Below are 19,542 nucleotides of genomic sequence, written 5' to 3' on the forward strand. Positions count from 1 at the left end.
TCTGTGTGCATTTTTCATTAAATCCCACACTAGCATCAGTGTGGGTTTAATGTGCTGAGAAGTTTGATACCAAACTTCTCAGTTTTCAGTAAAGCCATTATGGTACTGTGGAGTTCGTAATGACAAACGTCCAGCACCATATACTCTTAATGGCATTACTGCACTTACAATGTCTAAGAATTGGCTTAGACACTGTAGGGGTACAGGGTTCATGCAACTGTACCCTCACCACTGCTATAGTGCACCCAGCTAGAGGGGTGGCTGATTTATGCCAGGGCAGTGGGTCGTAGGCATGGCACACAGGGATGTGTGCCATGTCGACTCTTCACTTTGTTCTGCAACAAAACACACAGCCTGCAAAGGTAGTGTGCGAGTGTAAAGGTACAAGGCCTCTAAGGGTGGCACAATAAGTGCTGCAGCCGTTAGAGGCCTTTACTGGTCACAGTGCCCTGGGTACCTGTGGTACCATTTACCAGGGGCTGACCTGTGGCCAGAGAGTGCCAATTGGGTTTGGTCTTCAATGCAGTTTTAGGGAAAGAACATAGGCCCAGGGCACCTGATTGGCAAGAGCCCAGGGCACACATCAGCAGTTCAGCAAAAGGTGGGGGGCAACCATGCACTTTCTCACAGTTACCCCCAAACTCCACCATAAAAAATATATTTTGAGGAATGATGTCCTACCTGTGAAGTGTAAATGTTAAAATAATGGGGCTGAAAAAGGAATATGCTATTTACCAGTATGCATCTGTTCTTGGCATGTAGAGCTGCAGAGCCACACCCTTAGGATAGTAGATCCCCATCTGGTGTTTGTTGTTGTCTTCGGAAGAAGTCTTTGGTCACGAGATAGGTGACTCCTCCCTTGGACTACAGTGCGCATGGGCATGCAATCCATCCTCAGATTGTTTTTCGCCATGATGGGAAATGATGGAGTTTGTAAAAAGAGAGAGATGTCCATGTGTAATGTCTAAGTAAGACGATGCTGGAACAGATACAGGTCCCGGGGAGGTGGGTGGGCGTGTGTGGCTCTGCAGCTCTACATGCCAAGAACAGATGCATACTGGTAAGTAGCATATTCCGTTCGAGGCATATGAGCTGCAGATCACACACTTAGGATAGACTATATAGCAGTGTCTCCCCTAGCGGTGGTCACCTGTATCGGTTGCAGCAGTTTGGAATAAGGTTTTAAGGACAGCCTGACCTACAGAAGCTTGTTGTTTTGCTTGCATGTCAACACAGTAGTGTTTAGTGAAGGTATGTGTTGTAGACCATGTGGCTGCCTTACAAATGTCTTCTAAGGGACTGTTTCCTAAGAATGCCATGGAAGCCCCTATTTTGCGTGTGGAATGCGCTCTAGGGGGAACTGATAGTGTGCGTTTAGCCTTGTGGTAGCATATTTGGATACATTTAACTATCCACCTGGCTATCCCGGATTTGGAAATGGGGTTGCCTTTATGTGGTGGAGAGAAAGTAACAAACAATTGTTTGGTTTTGCGGAATGATTTGGTTCTGTCAATGTAGTAAAGCAGGGCTCTTATAACGTCTAAGGTATGAAGAGCTCTTTCAGCTACCGAGTCAGGATTTGGGAAGAACACTGGTAGCTCAACTGATTGGTTAAGATGGAACGGAGATATTACTTTTGGCAGGAATTTTGGATTTGTTCTAAGAACCACTTTGCTGCGGTGTAATTGTAGGAATGGTTCTTGTATGGTTAAAGCCTGAATTTCACTTACCCTTCTAAGGGATGTGATAGCAATAAGGAAAGCCACTTTCCATGTGAGGAACTGCAGTTCGCATTTAAGCATAGGTTCAAATGGGGGACCCATGAGCCTTGTAAGAACAATGTTTAGATTCCACACTGGACAGGGTGGTAATCTGGGCAGAATAATCCTCTTAAGGCCTTCCATGAAGGCTTTAATCGCAGGTACTCTAAATAGTGACAAGTGTTGTCGATTTTGTAAGTAGGCTGCTAATGCTGCTAGGTGGAGACATATGGATGAGTACGCTAAATTACATCTTTGCAAGTGTAGTAAGTAGCAAATGATGTTCTGGATGGATGCATCCAGTGGGCGTACATCATTGTTAGTGCAGTAAATGGCAAATCTTTTTCATTTTGCAGCGTAGCAGGCTCTAGTGGTAGGTCGTCTGGCCTCTTTTATAATATTCATGCAGTCTGGTGGTAGGTTGAGGTAACCGAACTCTAGGACTTCAGGAGCCAGATCGCTAGATTCAGTTGACCTGGATCTGGGTATCTGAATTCTCCATGGTTCTGGGTTAATAAGGACGGGGAGAGGCGCAGTTTTTGGTGTGGAACTAGAGAGAGTTCCAGCAGTGTTGAGAACCAGGGCTGGCGTGCCCATGTGGGAGCTACTAGGATCAGTTTGAGAGACTGTTGCCGGAGCTTGCGTACCACGAATGGAATGAGTGGTAGAGGCGGAAAAGCGTACGCAAATCTGCCTGACCAGTTCATCCATATCGCATTGCCCTTCGACTGTGGGTGGGGAAACCTGGCGGCGAAGGTTGGGCATTTTGCTTTTTCGTGTGTGAGGATTAGATCTATATCTGGTTGGCCCCATTGTTGGAAAAAGGGGAGTAGGACTTGTGGATGTAATTCCCATTCGTGGATCTGTTGAGTCTGTTGACTTAACAGGTCGGCAATCTGATTGTTAACTCCTGGAAGGTGTTCTGCAAGTAGGTATATGTTCTGGGGAACGGCCCATCTCCAAATGTTCTGTGCGAGCTGGGACAGCTGGAGAGAATGTGTGCCTCCTTGTTTTTGTATATAATACATGGCTGTCATGTTGTCCAAACGGATGAGGACAGTTTTGTTCTGGAGATGTATTTGGAATGATTTTAGTACTAGGAATATTGGCAGTAGTTCCAGGTAATTGATATGGATCACTTTCTGTTGAATGGTCCATTTGCCCTGAGTGGTGTGTCCTAGGAGATGTGCTCCCCATCCCGTGAGTGATGCGTATGTTGTTAGCACTATTTATGGAAGAGGCTCGAGGAACGGCCGCCCTTTGGACAGGTTTATTGTGTTCCACCATTTTAGAGAGCAATGTGAGCGGCTGTACACCAACACCAGGTCTGTTAGTTGTCTGTGAGCATGATTCAACTGACGTGCTAGACACTCTTGCAAGGGATGCATTTGTAGTCTTGCATAAGGCACAATGAAGATGCATGACGCCATCATGCCTATGAGTTGCATGAACACTCTTGCTGGAAGAGAGTGTTGGGTTTGAAATTTTGCAATGAGAGCTTGTATGTTGGCTATCCTGAATGGGCTGGGATATGCTAGGGCGTTTTGGAGGTATTTATGGTGGCTCCCAGATATTGATGTATGTGGGAGGGTTGGAGATGAGATTTGGGATAGTTTATTGTGAATCCCAAGCTGTGTAAGAGTTGAATAGTTTGGTGAGTGTGTAGAACGCATTTGTTGAATGAGTTGGCTTTTATTAGCCAGTCGTCTAGATACGGGAAGACATTAATTTGTTGTCTTCTGAGATGCGCTGCTACAACTGCTAGACATTTGGTGAATACTCTGGGCGCAGTTGTCACCCCGAATGGGAGGACTGTAAACTGATAGTGTTGTCCGTCCACCACAAACCTTAGGTACTTCCTGTGAGCAGGATGTATGGGAATGTGAAAATAAGCATCCTTGAGATCTAGTGTGGCAAGGAAATCGCCTTGTTGTAGTAGTGGGAGCACTTGTTGAAGAGTGATCATATGGAAATGATCTGAGTTTATATACAGATTTAGGGGTCTGAGGTCGAGTATTGGTCTTAGAGTCCCGTCCTTTTTGGGGATTAGGAAGTACAGTGGGTATACCCCTGTACCCTGATGTTGTAAGGGAACTGGTTCTATTGCTATTGTTTTTGAAGCAATGAGAGAACCTCTTGTTTGAGGAGCGTAAGATGGTCTGGTGACATGGAACGCTGCGTAGTTGGTATGTGTGGGGGGTAGTGGTGAGTTCCAGGCTGTAACCATACTGGATAATTTGTCTTACCCACTTGTCTGTTGTGATGGAGTTCCAGACAGGTAGGAACTGTTGGAGTCTTCCCCCGACTGGAGTGGAATGGTCTGGGGGAGTGGAGGAAAGTCACTGTTTTGTGGCGGGGGAGGTACGAGTGTTGGTATTGCCTCGACCTCGTCCCTTAGTGTTGTTTCCTCTATATCCTCCTCTAAAATATCCTGTACTGGGGGATGTTTGTTGAGAGGTTTTGAAGGTAGAGGAGGTGTCTGCTCCCATATTCTTGGAGGCTCCTCTGTAGAAGGAGCGCCGAAAGGAGCCGTGTGGTTGTGGAGACTGCAATGCTCCCATGGACTTAGCAGTCTCGGTGTCTTTTTTCATTTTTCGAGTGCAGTGTCTACTTCTGGCCCAAATAGCTGTTCTTGGTTAAATGGTTGGCTGAGTATGGTACTTTGTACTTCTGGCTTAAAGCCTGAAATGCGTAGCCAGGCATGGCGTCTGAGGAGTACACTTGTGTTTATTGCTCTAGAGGCGGTGTCTGCGGCGTCAAGTGCGCATTTAATTGACGCATTTGAGATGAGTTTTCCCTCTTGTATAAGGTCATTTGCCTGGGTCTTGTATTGGTCTGGCAGGTGTTGTAGCAGATTCTCCAACTGATCGTAGTGAGCCCTATCATAGCGTGCTAGTAGGGCCTGGGTGTTGGCAATACGCCAATGATTAGCAGCTTGTGCTGCTACTCGTTTGCCTGAGGCTTCTAATAGTTTAGATTCTTTGTCAGGGGTTGGTGTATCTCCCGTGGTTTGGGAGTTGGCGCGTTTCCTTGTGTTGGAAACGACCAAAGAATCCAGAGGGAGCTGTCCTTTGATGTATCAAGGATCTTCTGGGGCAGGTCTATATTTTTTCTCAATTCTTGGGTTAAGCACCCTGGCACGGACGGGGTCTTTAAATACTTCTGTGGCGTGTTTTGTGACACCTTTAATCATAGGTAGAATTTGTACCGTTTTCTGAGACTGTTAAAACGTGTCTAAGAGGAAATCTTCCTCGGGTGCATCGGAGTGCATGGTGACTCAATGGTAAAGTGCTGCCCTGTTTACTAGTTGTCCAAACCCCAGGTGGTCATCTGGAGGTGATGGTTTGGAGGGATATGGTGTAGGGTCAGGTATATGCCCAATCATCCAATGGTGCGGTATCTGGATCCGTGAACGGATCATTAGGGTCACCAGGATCCCCCCCTCTCCCTAGGTCATCATCATCATCCTGTGGAGGTGGTGTATGTGATGGATATGGTAGAGGTAAGGGTGGTGTAGGCAGAGGGGGTGGGGTAGAAGGTCGTATGGGAGAGGAAGGAGGAATAGGTGATGTTGCCGAGTCCTTCTTTCTTATAGGAACTGGGGCAGGAACAGATTTTGGCGGCAATTTTTTCGGCTCCGATCGAGGTTTTGGTTGATCGGTCGAGTCTTTGGCTTTAGGAGGTGTATTATAGTCCTTAGCCGGTGGTTTCGGTGCCGATGAAGGTTTCGGTGTCAAAGTTAAGTCTTTCGGCTTGGGAAGTTTCAGTGCCGGTTTATCTATGGGCCTCGATGTTTTCGGTGCCGAGGGGTCTTTTGTCTTCGGTGCCGAAGGTGCCGGGGGTACAATTACATGCGGCCTGCTCGGGCCCGAGCCACCGGAAGGCTTATGTTTCTTCGGAGCCGAGCCCGGAGGCGGGGCTTCTGAAGGGTGTTTTCGGTCTAGACTGAGGCCAGCTGGCGAAGTCTTGACCAATGCCTTTGGTTTTGGAGGGGTTGGGGCAGGGGTACTCACGCGTTGCCCAGGAGTAATGGGGTCGTCTGAGTCGTCTGCTTCTGAGATGATTTGAAGTTCCTCGGAATCTTCTTCCGGGACATCGGGACCCTCATCAAAGATGTTTTCTGGTTCCGGGGCTGGTTTGTGTGCCATGATATGGCGTCGAGCTCTTCGATCCCGAATGGTCTTTTTGGATCGAAATGCTGCGCAGGCTGGACAGCTGGCTTCGTCGTGTTCCGGTGATAGGCACAGGTTGCAGACTTTGTGATGTCACTGTGCGGAAATTTTGCTCCACACTGGGGGCATTTTTTAAACGGCGTCCTTTCCATGAGCCGTAGGCCTCACGGCGTGGATAGGCCCAACCGCCCGCGTCGACGTCCGGAATCGAGCCGATGAATTTGATGTCGAGTGAAGGTGCTTCGATGTAGTTGTTAGAAGTTTTTTCGCTTCGAAAAACTTGTATTTGAGATTTTCAACCGGAGTGGAAAAGTTACATCCGAACCCAATGGCGGAAAAAAACTATCTGAGGATGGAGTGCATGCCCATGCGCACTGTAGTCCAAGGGAGGAGTCACCTATCTCGTGACCAAAGACTTCTTCCGAAGACAACAACAAACACCAGATGGCGATCTACTATCCTAAGTGTGTGATCTGCAGCTCATATGCCTCGAACATATATTTTTTTAAAGCAGTGAAAGCAAACTGTGATATTTGTTGTGCATCTGCTACAAATCTATAAATGAAATTCTTGTTGTGATTTTGAAGAACCATAATAAACACAAGAGTTATTAATACGGATTATATTTCAGCACCTGTATAGTGCTTTATACCAGAGTGCGACTCCCTAGCACTTTTTATCCTCTACATACATTTAGTCCACTGAAATAATCAAGCAACCATTTATTCAAGAATATTGTTATTCGTTACATTTTAGATGACTGCCAAAAACATGTTGCAGCAGCATATCTTATAGTGGGATTCACACTAGTAGGTAGCAAGCAAGATCTCGGATTGAACATTTAGCGTTATTATGAGCAACATAACTAGTATTAAGCAAATTAAGGGGGGCGTGTCGATTTTTCTTGAAAAAGACCAGTAAAAATATGACTGAAAATGGCTACAGATCTTGCATGAAGCTCACCATTGACTGTGGAGGAGCTGTGAGGGACTTCCATTTCTGGTGCATTATGGTGATCATGGAGGCTGAACTCATCTACCTCCATTCTTGATATTAGGTCAGACTTACACACTGGGTAACCTGCAGGATAGACAGATGAAGCACAACATGATTATGGGGGGGGACATCAGTAAAAGCCAACAACAGAGGAACTCAATTACAAGCATTTTAGGCCTGGAGGGAGACAATAAACTGTTGTTCAAAACAGGGGCATCTAACACTGGACAGAACTGCAAGGCTCTTGAGTTTACAGTAAGCACGTGATCCAAAGTGCTAATAAATGCCTGACAAATTACACAAGTGCTTCAGCACACCAAATGAACAAGCGACTTACCTTCTGTAACGTTCTTTCTGGTGGATACTCTAGCCAACTAAACTGATTTGTCACTTTTTGAGTCCTCCCAAGCACACGACTGGATCTAGAAAACCTTCTGCAATAGCTCCAATCGGTGGGTAGGTGATCGATTCATACCCCATAGCAGCTCTATCCCAACACTGAAATTGATAGCATAGAACTGCATACAGGCACCACCCTATGCGCTAATGTCTTTTTATCGGTAGACAATTCGAGCCCTCAGATGCAGAGCAATAAAAAAGAGAAATTACACTGACTGTGCAAAGACTAACTTGCGACCTTATAAACTACGAGAGGTCCAACTCCACAAAATGGGGAATTGGGTGGGAGCAGTGAGAAATCTGTAGTAAGATTCAGTTTCCACTAGAAAGAGTGCTACCAATGGTAATTAACTTCTGACCATTTATTCCTCACCTTCCTTCTGAATCAATAGCAAATCAGTACCCCTAACAAAGGTTGTGGCTCCGAGGAGTGGACTTTACACCATGAGAGTCCTAAAGGGCCAAGCGGGCACAATAACCCTCCCTGCAGACCTAAAAATTGAAACAATAGGGCCTGGAGAAGGTAAGGAAATATGACCTTGTAGCAAATTGCCAGATATCCAATACTGGATTACCTTTAGCTAGGTCTGTAGTTGTAGCCTTTGTTCTGGTGGAATAAGTTCAAAGGTCCTCCGAAGGCTCCATTTGGACTACATATATCACATCTCAAGACAAAATAAAATCCAACTTCATAAGATCAGTTAGTGGACTACCTTTCTTTTCTTTGAAACGGTGAATCTAACGAAGAGTTGATCATCCACCCAGGTGCTCCTTAGTCCTATCAGTATAGAAACTATGGATCTGCTTCGGATCAAACAGGTGTAGAATTCCCTGCTACTTAGAGGGATATGTCAGAGAGAAGAAGGTGGGAACCGTGATGGACTACCTCACATTAAATGGCAACACCTCAACTAAACACAAACTTTTCATGGTAAAAGATTGATATGCAGCTGCTCAACAGAAAATACATTGAATTCAGTGCAGAGTGCGACTTCAGATAGGAGGACGATGAGAAAAACCCTCCCATGGGTCGAAATTCTCATTTTGCAACTGTGCATAGGCTCCAAAGGTACTCACATTAAAAAGGTAGGGATCAAATTAAAATCCCACTGTGGCAGAATACTAGTAGTGGGGAAAATATATATGAAAGCCATTTAAGAAACACATCATAACAGATGACTTGAATAAAGAAGGACAACGAGACAAATGAAAGACGGCTGAAAAGGCAGATAAATAATCTTTTAATGTGCCAATGCCAGGCCAGACACAACAGAAACAAAAAATGTCAAACAGCTTGGCTTGAAAAGGATCCTCACAGCAGGTAAAGAACTCATGCTTGGGCACAGAGTAGTCAAACTTTGTGAATGTATGGCGAGTAGCCAAAAATCACACCCACCAGCTTGAGTTGGAGATGAAAGCTACTTCATAGATTAAGCTAAATCTCCCAGTGAGGAAGTATAGATAGCCATGGGTCAGGTGCAGAACTGTGCCCTACTGTTGGGACGGCATGTCCTCTCGAAGAGGAACTAAGTGGAGGGCGGATTATCAAAGCCAGCATGTCCTGGTTTCAGATCCTCCAAGTCCAACCCGAGGCTATCAAGATGAGCTGTGACAGATTCCTCCTGATCTTTACAGAAGGCAAAACGATTCTTCTTGAGAGCCTGAAAGATGAAACTCCACAGTACAGAAGGACAGACACTGAGCATCCCTGCAGTAGAAAAAAGATCGATAAAGGGCATGCTCCACTGAGCGAAGACGACCTGAGCTAGTTCTGCTGCTCCACAAAAGAACAGAGGCTTCTCCACCTTGCCCTGATGACGGGCCCAGCCTAGAGATGAAACACCTGACATTATCAGGAGCTTAGGATGGGCACGCAGAACAGTCTAGCACCCTACAGGTTAGTATTCGCCATCCACCACTCAGGGTTCCTGGCTGCCTCTTCCGATATGTGGATGTTGTGAGAGAGTTACCATTGAAGGTAAGCAGTCCACTGCAGAGTTTGTATGTGCCAAAAGGCATGAGGCACCAACAGTATGCCTGAGGGCAGGAGCCTAAAATCATCAGAACCATCCTGGCTGGAACCAAGGCCTAACAAGTTTGAAACATTGGGATCATAGACTGAATGTTACAGACTTGCTGCAGAAGTGGAAAGATCTTCAAAGCAATAATGTCTGGAATAGCCCCTGCAAGGGGATCATCTGAAAGGGCTAAAGCTGGGATTTAAGCTTACTCCTGCAGAACTCCTGGATAGACAGTAATGTAAAATGCATTTTCAAGAGACCTGAGACTTTCGGGGTATACAAGCATTCAGCAGCAAGTTGTCGAGGTACAGGAATAAATGTACTCTCAATCTGAAAAGAGGAATCACAACCTTGGACATTGCTTTCGTGATCACTTACAGGGTTGAGGTAAGGCCGAAGGGCAGGAAGGTGAGATGGAAGTGGTACATCCCCATGTAAACCAGAGAAAAACTCTCTGCATTGCAGGATCGGCACATTAAAATATGCGTCCGGCAAGCCAAAAAACACCATCCAGTTACCAGGATCCCAGCCCGATAGGAGTCAAAGTCAGCATCTTAAGCTTGTCCTTCAAGAGGAAAGTGTTCAAAAGCCTGCAGTCCAATATCAGCCTGAAACCCCTTTCCTTGGGAGAAACATCCAGTGTCTCCTGTGCTTCAGGCTCCACTTAGATCACACCTTTGGCAAGGAAGTGTCAGGGCCACGCTGGCTAGAATACCAACACGTTCTGCTGGTATCTGGCCACAAAATGGTAGATCATGTGGAGAAGTAGTCAAAAAAGTGAGGGCATAATCAAATTGAACAACCGGAAGGACTCACTGGCATGTCAGGCAAAATCAGATTATGTGCATACAATCCTTAGAGGGAAAGCTACAGTCGCTTGGAGGAGTCTGCAGATGAGGAGGAGGAGGAGGAAAAAGAAACTGTCAGCTGCTATATCTGTTGATGGACAGGGCTTTTGTCACAACTTCTCCCTTCGAAACCACGAAGAAGCTAGACAGGCTGTGAGGGCTGCCTGTCAACAGAAAAGCCTCTGGAGTCGCCCCAGAACTTCTAGTAGAGTTGGTGAAACTGGCAAATGAGGGAAATTAATCCCAGCGGCTGTAGGCCCGGCTAGCCTTAAAGCATTTTAGCACAGTGTCAGACCTTGTTCCAAAGAGTCTAGCTACATCAAATGGCATATGCATCAATGAAGACTGGGTACCTCTGGAGAAACTGGAAGCACACATCCAAGAGTGTCACCTGAAAACTATGCTCGTGCCCAAGGCACGGTTGACAAAGTCTGTACTGCTTAAACAGCCCTAAGGATATTTTTGGCCAAAACATGGACGTCATGTATGGTTTGAGAAAGGAAGCCAGAAAGTTCTCAAGGAGTGTGGGCCAGATCTCACTTGCCATGTCACGAAGTATGTGTGTATACAGCCCAAAAGGCATCCAACATTAAATGAACGGAGGTCCAAACGGGCTAAGAAAAAAAGAAACTTGTGTAAAACAATTTTCTGGATTCCCAATTTGGAGGAGCAGTAGAGAACGCATGAATGGCAAGAGTCAGGTGCTTCATATTTGTAAGGATGGGCCCCAAGGAATAGGCCTGTGGCGCAGAGCAATTGGGCCGCTCACAGCTGTTGCAAAAAAAGGTCTGGGTCTTGCTAAAGGTTTTGTTAAATGGCAGTAAAGGCTCTGTAACTGATGGCACAGGCCACAAAATTCAGGTCACCAAGGTTGCCTTGGTCTACAGAAAGGAAACTGCAAATCCAAAACCTCTGCGGCCCAGAGTACAACCATAGCAAAGGACACACATTCTTGAGTAGGGAACCAAAGGTAAACCCACTTCAGTTTCAGGCAAAGTGTCCTAACCACTGGTGTGTGAAGCTGGCTCTTTATAAGATATACCGAAATAAATTATATCGGGCAAACAGTCCAGGGGTTCTTTTATGAGTGGGGAGGAACTTGTTGTAGAAATCCCAAGGTGCTCTTCTAGGGGTAGTGTGGTCGAGCAGCCTTTAGCGAATCAGAGAGGAGTATTAGACATCTGTAAATACACACAATAGTTAATAAATGATGCACATGACTCAATAAGGAGATCCACACCAATTTATGAATATAACCAGTATCTTCATATATATGTTTAGGCACCAGACTCTATAGAATCAGGTAAGTATATTTTGCAAGAGGAAACTTTACATTTTGAAAAAGTCGACACTGTGCCTTTTTCAGAAGCTGCAATGGTTTTCTATGGGAGGAAAACAAGTACACATACTGGTAGTGTATAGCGACTTACGGGACCAGTTTGCTGGACTTAGGGTGAGTACTGGGCAAGGTCCAAGGCAGCACCAAGGTCACCTACAGCGCTGTTAGGGTGGCCTGGCGCAAAGGTGCAATCCAGCGTCGGGTGCCCAATGTTAGTCTATGGGGATCAGTCTTCGTGAAAGAGTGTGCAGGTTTTGACTGGGAGGCCATTCGGGGTGAACCACGCAAAGGGATCAAATCTTGCGATGCTACTGGACGTGGGGACACCGGTGGTCCTCCTCTCTGCGGGTCGGAGTAGCCGGGTGCAGAGGGTCCTTAAGGTGTCTGATTTCTTTGTACAGGAGCACTCGTGGTTAAGGGGGCCTGCAAACTGAGGCTGCAGGCGGCATCAGAGTTCATGAGGAGCAAAACCAAGGTGGGCTCTGTCTCTTGAAAACGACAGTGGCATCGTTGGCCCACTTCGACATGGGCTGTGGGGGATTGTGTGCAGTGGTGCTTGGTGGCATCTGGTTTTGGCAGCTCCTGAGTCCTCACGGCTATTCTTGGGGTGCCTGCCTGATGCAGGAGGGCAGTTCCAATGCTCTGAAAAGTCACCCCCACTTAAGCTAGCCCACCTTTGGGGTGGTACTGGCCTCAGGGAGGACACACTTGACTAGCTAATTTTCTGGCCTGTCCAGATGCCAAAGGACTCTGGACAAAGGGGGCCTTTAAATCTCCCCTGCTTTTGAATGATAATCTGTAGATCATACTGTGGAAGGGGCTTTAAGCACCCTCTGCCCGAGCAGACCTGGTTTCTGGCCTCCAAACAGCAAAGGCCTCACCCTTGGGGGTCAGAAGCATGTATCTGGTGGCAGGCTGGCAAAAACCAGTCAATTAGCGCACCAAGTAGCTGGTAGGTTTTCAGGGGGCACCTCTAAGGTGCACTCTATGTGCATGTATTAATGAATCCAACACCGGCGTCAGTATGGGTATATTGATACAAGATGTGTGATATCAAACATCCCAATTTTCAGTAAAGTCCGCAAGTAGCTGGGAAGGATAACGTTACTTACCCAGTAAACGTCTGTTCTTGGCATGTACAGCTGTAGATTCACATGCTTTGCATACTCTTTCCATCAAAGTGTTGGGCCCGGATGTTTGCAGTTTGTTTTTCATCAAAGTCTTTTCCAGTCACAAGGTAGGTGGTGACTCCTTTTGGTGATAGTGAGCATGGGCATCGACTCCATTGATAGATTGTTTTCCCGCAGAGGGTGAGAATGGAGTTAGAAAGAGTAGAATAGAGATGTCCATAAGTATGTATGTATGTATGTATATTAAAGAGAGAACTGCAGCAGCTACAGGTACCCGGGGAAGCGGGTGGGCGCATGTGAATCTACAGCTGTACATGCCAAGAACAGACGTTTACTGGGTAAGTAACGTTATCTGTTCTAGGCATGTGAGCTGTAGATCACATGCTTTGCAAAGACTATATAGCAGTAATCCGGCGGTTTGCAAAGCGGTGGCTAACCTGTAGCTGTTTGAGTTGTCTAAAATAGTGTCTTAAGTACTGCTTGGCCCACATTAGCTTGTTGTCTCGCCAACACATCTACACAATAGTGTTTTGTGAATGTGTGCGGTGTAGATCATGTTGCAGCTTTGCAAATGTCCACTATGGGAATGTTTCCTAAGAAGGCCATAGTAGCCCCTATCGTGCGAGTGGAATGCGCTCTAGGGGGTACAGTTAAAGTTGTCTTTGCTTTTGCGCACCAAAATGTTGTTTGGTCTTTTGAAATTAGTGTGTTCTTTCGATGTAGTATAATAGTGCTCTCTGACATCTAAGGTGTGTAGAGCTCTCTCTGTAACAGAATCAGGTTGAGGGAAGAATATGGGTAATTCTATTAATATACTGATACTATACTGATTTATGTGAAATGCAGAGATTACCTTGGGTAGAAATTTAGGGTATGTACGCAGAACCACTTTATCTCTGTGCAGTTGGAAAAATGGTTCTTCTATGGTTAGTGCCTGTAGTTCATCCACTCTCCTTAGTGAAGTGACTGCAATGAGGAAAGTGGTTTTCCAAGAGAGAAACTGTGGCTCACACCCATGCATGGGTTCAAAGTGTGGTCCCATTAATCTTGGGAGGGCTAGAGTCCACACTCGGGGAGGTGGGAGTCTTGGAGGTGTAACTCTTAAGTCCATCCATGAAAGCTTTAATTACGGGCACTCTGAAAAGCAATAGATGTTGCTTATTTTGTATGTACGCAGCTATTGCAGAAAGATAGAGCAGGATGGAGGTGTAAGCCAATCCGACTGCTGCAAGTGTAACAGATAGCAGATTAGGTTTTGTATGGAAGCATCAAGAGGGTTGATATGATTGTTATTGCAATAAATAACAAAACACTTCTATTTTGCTGCATAACAGGCTCTTGTGGTAGGCCTTCTGGTCTCCCTGATGATGTTCGTACAGTCTGGTGGAAAGTTTAGATAACCAAACTCTATGACTTCAGGAGCCAGATCACGAGGTTCAGCTGTTTGGGATCTAGGAGTCTGATTTCCACATGGCTCTGTGTAAGGAGACTGGGTGTCAAGTGCAGCTTTTGATGTGGGATCAGAGACAGCTCCAACAGGGTAGTGAACCGTGGTTGAGGGGCCCATGTGGGAGCTACTAGGATCAATGTGAGGGATGTTTGCCTGAGCTTCCAAACCACTGCTGGAATGAGCAGAAAAGCGTAGGCAACTATCCCTGACCAGTTCATCCATAGTGCATTGCCCTTGGACAGCTGGTGTGGGAACCTGGAGGCGAAGCGCTGGCATTTTGGTGTGTGGCGAACAGATCTATCTGAGGGAGTCCCCAACTTTGAAAGTATGGGAGAACCCGAGCGTGTATTTCCTACCTCGGTCTGCAATCTGGTTGTTCACTCCTGAGAGGTGTTCCGCTAGGAGACAAGATTTTGTGGTGAATGGCCCACTTCCAAATGGCTTCGTATAAATGGGACAGTTGGAGAGAGTGTGTCCCCCCCCTGTTTTTGTATGTAGTACATGGCTGTCATGTTGTCAGTACGGACTAAGACAGCTCTGCCACCCAAATGTGTTTGAAATGCCTTGTGACCTAGGAAGACCGCAAGCAGCTCTAAATGACTGACGAGGAGCAACTTTTGCCATTGGCTCCATAGGTCTTCCACTGAGTGGTGCTGAACATGAGCTCCCCAGCCAGTGAGGGAAGCGTCAGCTGTTAGTACAATCTGTGGAACTGGGTCTATAAAGGGCCGTCCTTTTGTGTGTGTTCTACCACTGCACAGAGCGGTGAGTACAGCCGCTTACCAACATTAGATCAGTTAACAGACCCTGTGATTGGTTCCACTGACTCGCTAAACATTATTGAAGGGGACGCATGTGCAGCGTGGCATGGGGTACCATCATGATGCCATCATTCCTAGTAGTTGCATATACACCCGAGCTGGAAGCGAGTGATTGGCTCGAGACTAGAGAACTAGAGCCTAAATGTTGTGAATTCTGGCTGTGTTGGCAAAGGTCAGAGCCTTTTGTCTATTTTAAGGTGGCTCCTAGATAGTTTTGAGTATTTGCAGGATGGAAATGTGATTTTAGCACATTGACCCTGAACCCCAGTCGATGTAATAACTGAATTGTTCTGTGGGTGTGCTGGAGACATTTTGGATATGTGCTGGCTTTGATGAACCAGTCGTCCAAGTAGGGGGAAGACATGGATGTGTTGTCTCCTCAGGTGAGCACCGACTACAACCAGACACTTTGTGAAGACTCTGGGGGTAGCAGTGACTCCGAACGGGCATACCTTGTACTGGTAATGTTGACCCGCTACCACAAATGTGAGGAAACTTGCGATGAGTGAGATGGATTGGAATATGTAAGTAGGCGTCTTTCAAGTTGAGTATAGAGAGAAAGTCGCCCTGTGGCATAAGTGGTAGTACTTGCTGAAGTGTTACCATGTGAAAATGGTCTGACTGTATGTAACGGTTTAGTTCTTGGGGGTCCAATATTGGTCTGAGAGAACCGTCATTTTTTGGTATTAGGAAGTAAAAGGAGTACACGCCCGACCCATGGTGTTGTGATGGTATTGGCTCTATAGCCCCTTTTAGAAGGAGAGACTGAACCTCCTATTTTAGGAGGTGTAAGTGATCCAGTGAGAGCTTGTGTGACCTTGGGGGAATGTTTGGAGGGTTGTTGGTGAACTCTAGGCAGTAACCAGAACTGATTATTTCCAGTACCCACTTGTCTGTTGTTATAGAATGCCAGACGGGTAGGAAATCCAAAAGACGTCCTCTGACAGGTGTTAAATGGTCAGGGGGAAGTGTAGTGAAGTCACTATTTTGTGTTGGAGGGAGAGGCGAGTGTGTTTGAGCCTCTACATCTGCCGTTGTTGCCTCTGTATCCCCCTCTGAAGTAACCCTTAGAGGGAGAGGGTTGGTTATTACCCTTGTACGTGGTGGTGGTAGTCTCTGAGGAGGTATTTTTGGACCCTCCGCGGTAGAAAGAGCGCCGAAAGGAACCACGTGCTTGTGTCAATTGAAGGGCTCCCATGGATTTGGCCACTTCAGTATCTTTTTTTATTTTTTCCAGTGAGGAATCTACGACCGGGCCAAAGAGGTGTTCTTTGTCGAACGGTGTGTTTAGGATGGTAGTCTGAACCTCAGGTTTAAAACCGGATATGCATAGCCAAGCGTGCCTTCTTGAAAGGACGCTGGTGTTTACTGCTCTAGCAGCAGTGTCTGCAGCATCTAGGGAGCACCCAATAGCATTATTTGAAATAAGCTGTCCCTCCCGCACTAAATCTTGCGCTTTAGCTTTGTGTTCATCAGGCAGATATTGGAGCAACTGCTCCATCTCGTCCCAATGCGCCCGGTCGTAACTTGCGAGCAGCGCTTGCGTGTTAGAGATGAAACAGAAGTTTGCTGCATGAGAGGCTACCCTTTTCCTCGATCCATCAAGAAGCTTGGATTCCTTATCTGGGGACAGAGCATCTCCTGTAGTTTGGGAGTTGGGCCTTTTACGCGCGTTGGATACCACTAGGGAGTCCAGTGGTAATTGTCCCTTAAGGGAGGCTGGGTCAGATGGTGCTGGCTTGTATTTATTATCTACCCTCAGGGTAAGAATACGGGCTCGGACTGGGTTATTAAATATGTCATCAACGTGCCTGATCATACCCTTTAACATGGGGAGTGTGTGATGACTTTTGGGCGCTGCTAAGTGTTTCAAACAGGAAATCCCCCTCAAGGAATTCTTTATGCAGCTGCACACCATGGTAGTTTGCAGCTCTACTTAACAGCTCTATGTAGCCTACGCTGTTGTCAGATGGAGAGGGTTTTGTAGGGTAACGGTCAGGATTGTTTCCCGTGGGAGAGTTGGTATTGTAATCTGCTCACGGGTCTGGAACTAATGGTGCATTGTCCCCATGGTGAGTGGTCAGGTGAAATCATTAAGTGTTGAGGTGAAGGAGGAGATGGAAGAGAAGGATTAGTCCAGACATTCTTCCTCTTCAAAGGAATATGGTAGGCCTCCTCTGATTCAGGTTTTCTTTTCAGTGTCACTTTTGTAGAGATATGTCCAGTAGTTGGATGGATGTACAACTCTCATTGTTCCGGAACTGGCCTGCTAGGTGGAGCATCAAAAAGTTGTTTCCGAGATGGAACGGGCACATCCAGTTGTATCCATGCCGATGGTCTCGGAGCCAGGGTCTTGGATCCTGAGGATTTTAGATCCGAAAGCATTTTCAGCGTCGAAGGGGATTGGTCTTCGATTTCAATCCGGAAGGTTTCGATCGGAGACCGTTTTCTGTCAGCTCAGGTCAGAGCCGGAAGACTTTTGGGCGTGTTTCGGTGCCGAGCCAGAGGGCGGGGCATCAGAAACGTGTTCTCGGTGTGGACCGTGGTCCGGAGGCGGGGTTGGACCAGAGCCGCCGCCTAGGGCTGAGGTGGAGTTTGGGGCATGGGAGTATCTATACTCACAGTACGCTGCCCTTGCAGGATCTCGTCATCCCCCTCGGAGCCGTAGTCAGAAATGGCGATGGGACCTTGTTCTTCCTCGGTTCCCATGGCGTCTCCGGCCTCTTGTTCCAAATCTTCTCCGAAGAGGTCCGGAATGGAGCTTGCTTGTTAGCTCTGCATATTGAGTCGTCGAGCCAGACGATCGCGAAGCGTCTTCTTGGAGCGGAAAGCCTTGCACGTGTCGCAGTCCTGTTCTCTGTGCTCCGGAGACAAGCACAGGTTGCACGCTTTGTTTGAGTTGGTGCGCGGAAACTTTGCGTGGCACTAAGGGCAGAATTTGAATGGAGTTTGTTCCATCGACTGCAAGGCAAACTGGCGCGGGTAGGCCCCACGAGCTTCCCGATCGAAAGAGGGGTTTTTAGCAGTAAATACGATACGCGGAGAAAGGGATACGCGATCGAAAACAATACCGTCGAGAGGGAGTGTATTGCGCACCGAGGGACACCAAAGGAACGGTGTCGAACCAGAGAGCAGCAATTCACGTCCGAACCAGATAGCGGAAAAAAGCAAAATGGAGTCGATGCCCATGCGCACTATCTCCGAAAGGAGGAGTCACCTACCTTGTGAGTAAAAAAGACTTCTACGAAGAAAAATAAACTGCAAACATCCGGACCCAACACTAGATGGCAGGAGTATGCTAAGCATGTGATCTACAGCTCACATGCCTTGAACACTCGTTTTCACCAGTGTCCGGCACATGTACTTAAAATGGTTCCCCTTTTCACCTGCACTGGCAATAGAGCTGCCCAGCACAGGGGCATACCGGCTCATACAGATATATCCTCACATGTAGTAAAGTGCAACCTGTCTTATGGTCATAAGGCCTGCTGTAGAGGTGACTTACCTATACTGCATGCAGAGTTTGTGGACATATCTCACTGGGCTGTGGGCCATGTCGTGTGTGTCTGCACCAAGTCACGCAGCCTGCAAAGGCAGTCTGTATTTGTTTGCTGAGTTCTCCTTTAAGGTGGCACAATTCGTACTGCCACCCTTAGGGACCCTCTTAAGCCTCCTTGCCCTAAGTACCAGGTGTACCACTTCCTAGGGCGTGTCAGGAAGTGCCAAAGGTATTGCCAATTGGAGAAACAATTGTATAGTTTTGGGAAATAGATCTGACACTGGGGACCTGGTTAGCAGGAACCCAGTGCATTTTCAGTCGAAACCACATCAAATACTAGGCAAAAGGTGGGGGTGACCATGTAAAAAGGGCACTTTCCTACATAACACCCTCCCAAACAAAAGGGAATGAGACTAACCTTTCCCAAGAGAGTCTTCATCTTCTAATTGGAAAAACCTGGAAAGGCCATCTCCATTGGCATGGTCAGTCCCAGGTCTGTGCTCCACTACAAAGTCCATCCCCTGTAGGGAAATAGACCACCTCAACAGTTTGGGGTTTTCACCTTTCATTTGCATCAGCCACCTGAGAGGCCTGTGGTCAGTTTGAATAAGGAAGTGAAAGTCAAACAAGTATGGTCCCTCCCAGCTTCTTCAGGGACAAAACCACAGCAAAGGCTTCACTCTAAATGGCACTTCAACGCTGATCTCTGGGGAGTAACCTCCTGCTAATGAAAGCAACAGGTTGGTCATGGTCATTATCATTGGTCTGGGATAGGATTGCTCGTATCCCATGTTCAGAGGCATCTGCCTGCACTATGAACTGCTTTCAATAATCTGGAGCTTTTAGTATGTGTGCCCAGCACATTGCTTTTTTAAGGGTGTCAAAAGCATTTTAGAAACTCACTGACCAGTTTACTTTCTTTGCCATTTTCTTGAAGGTCAATTCTTTGAGGGGCATAATGGACCCATATCCCTTCACCAACCTCCTGTAATACCCAGTCAAGGAATGCCCTGACGAGTCTGGTTTGTTGGAGCTACCAAGTCCACAATTGTCTGGATCTTGGGTTTTAACGGTTAAACTTGGCCTCCACCTACAAGGTGGCCCAAG

The 19,542-nt window shown here is 46.8% G+C and overlaps 1 protein-coding gene across 4 annotated transcripts in view; it reads right to left on the minus strand.

The window, feature by feature from the left end:
* Window positions 1-19,542, minus strand: part of LOC146796148 (uncharacterized) — a 202,819-nt gene that overhangs the window by 63,987 nt on the left and 119,290 nt on the right. For all 4 annotated transcript variants that reach the window (XM_085628539.1, XM_085628543.1, XM_085628541.1 and 1 more), the window contains one exon: window positions 6,896-7,012. In XM_085628539.1, the coding sequence (XP_085484665.1) occupies window positions 6,896-7,012 (117 nt within the window). The remainder of the gene's footprint in view (window positions 1-6,895; window positions 7,013-19,542) is intronic.

This window comes from Triturus cristatus, chromosome 10 (assembly GCF_964204655.1).
Source record: "Triturus cristatus chromosome 10, aTriCri1.1, whole genome shotgun sequence".
NCBI lineage: Eukaryota > Metazoa > Chordata > Amphibia > Caudata > Salamandridae > Triturus > Triturus cristatus.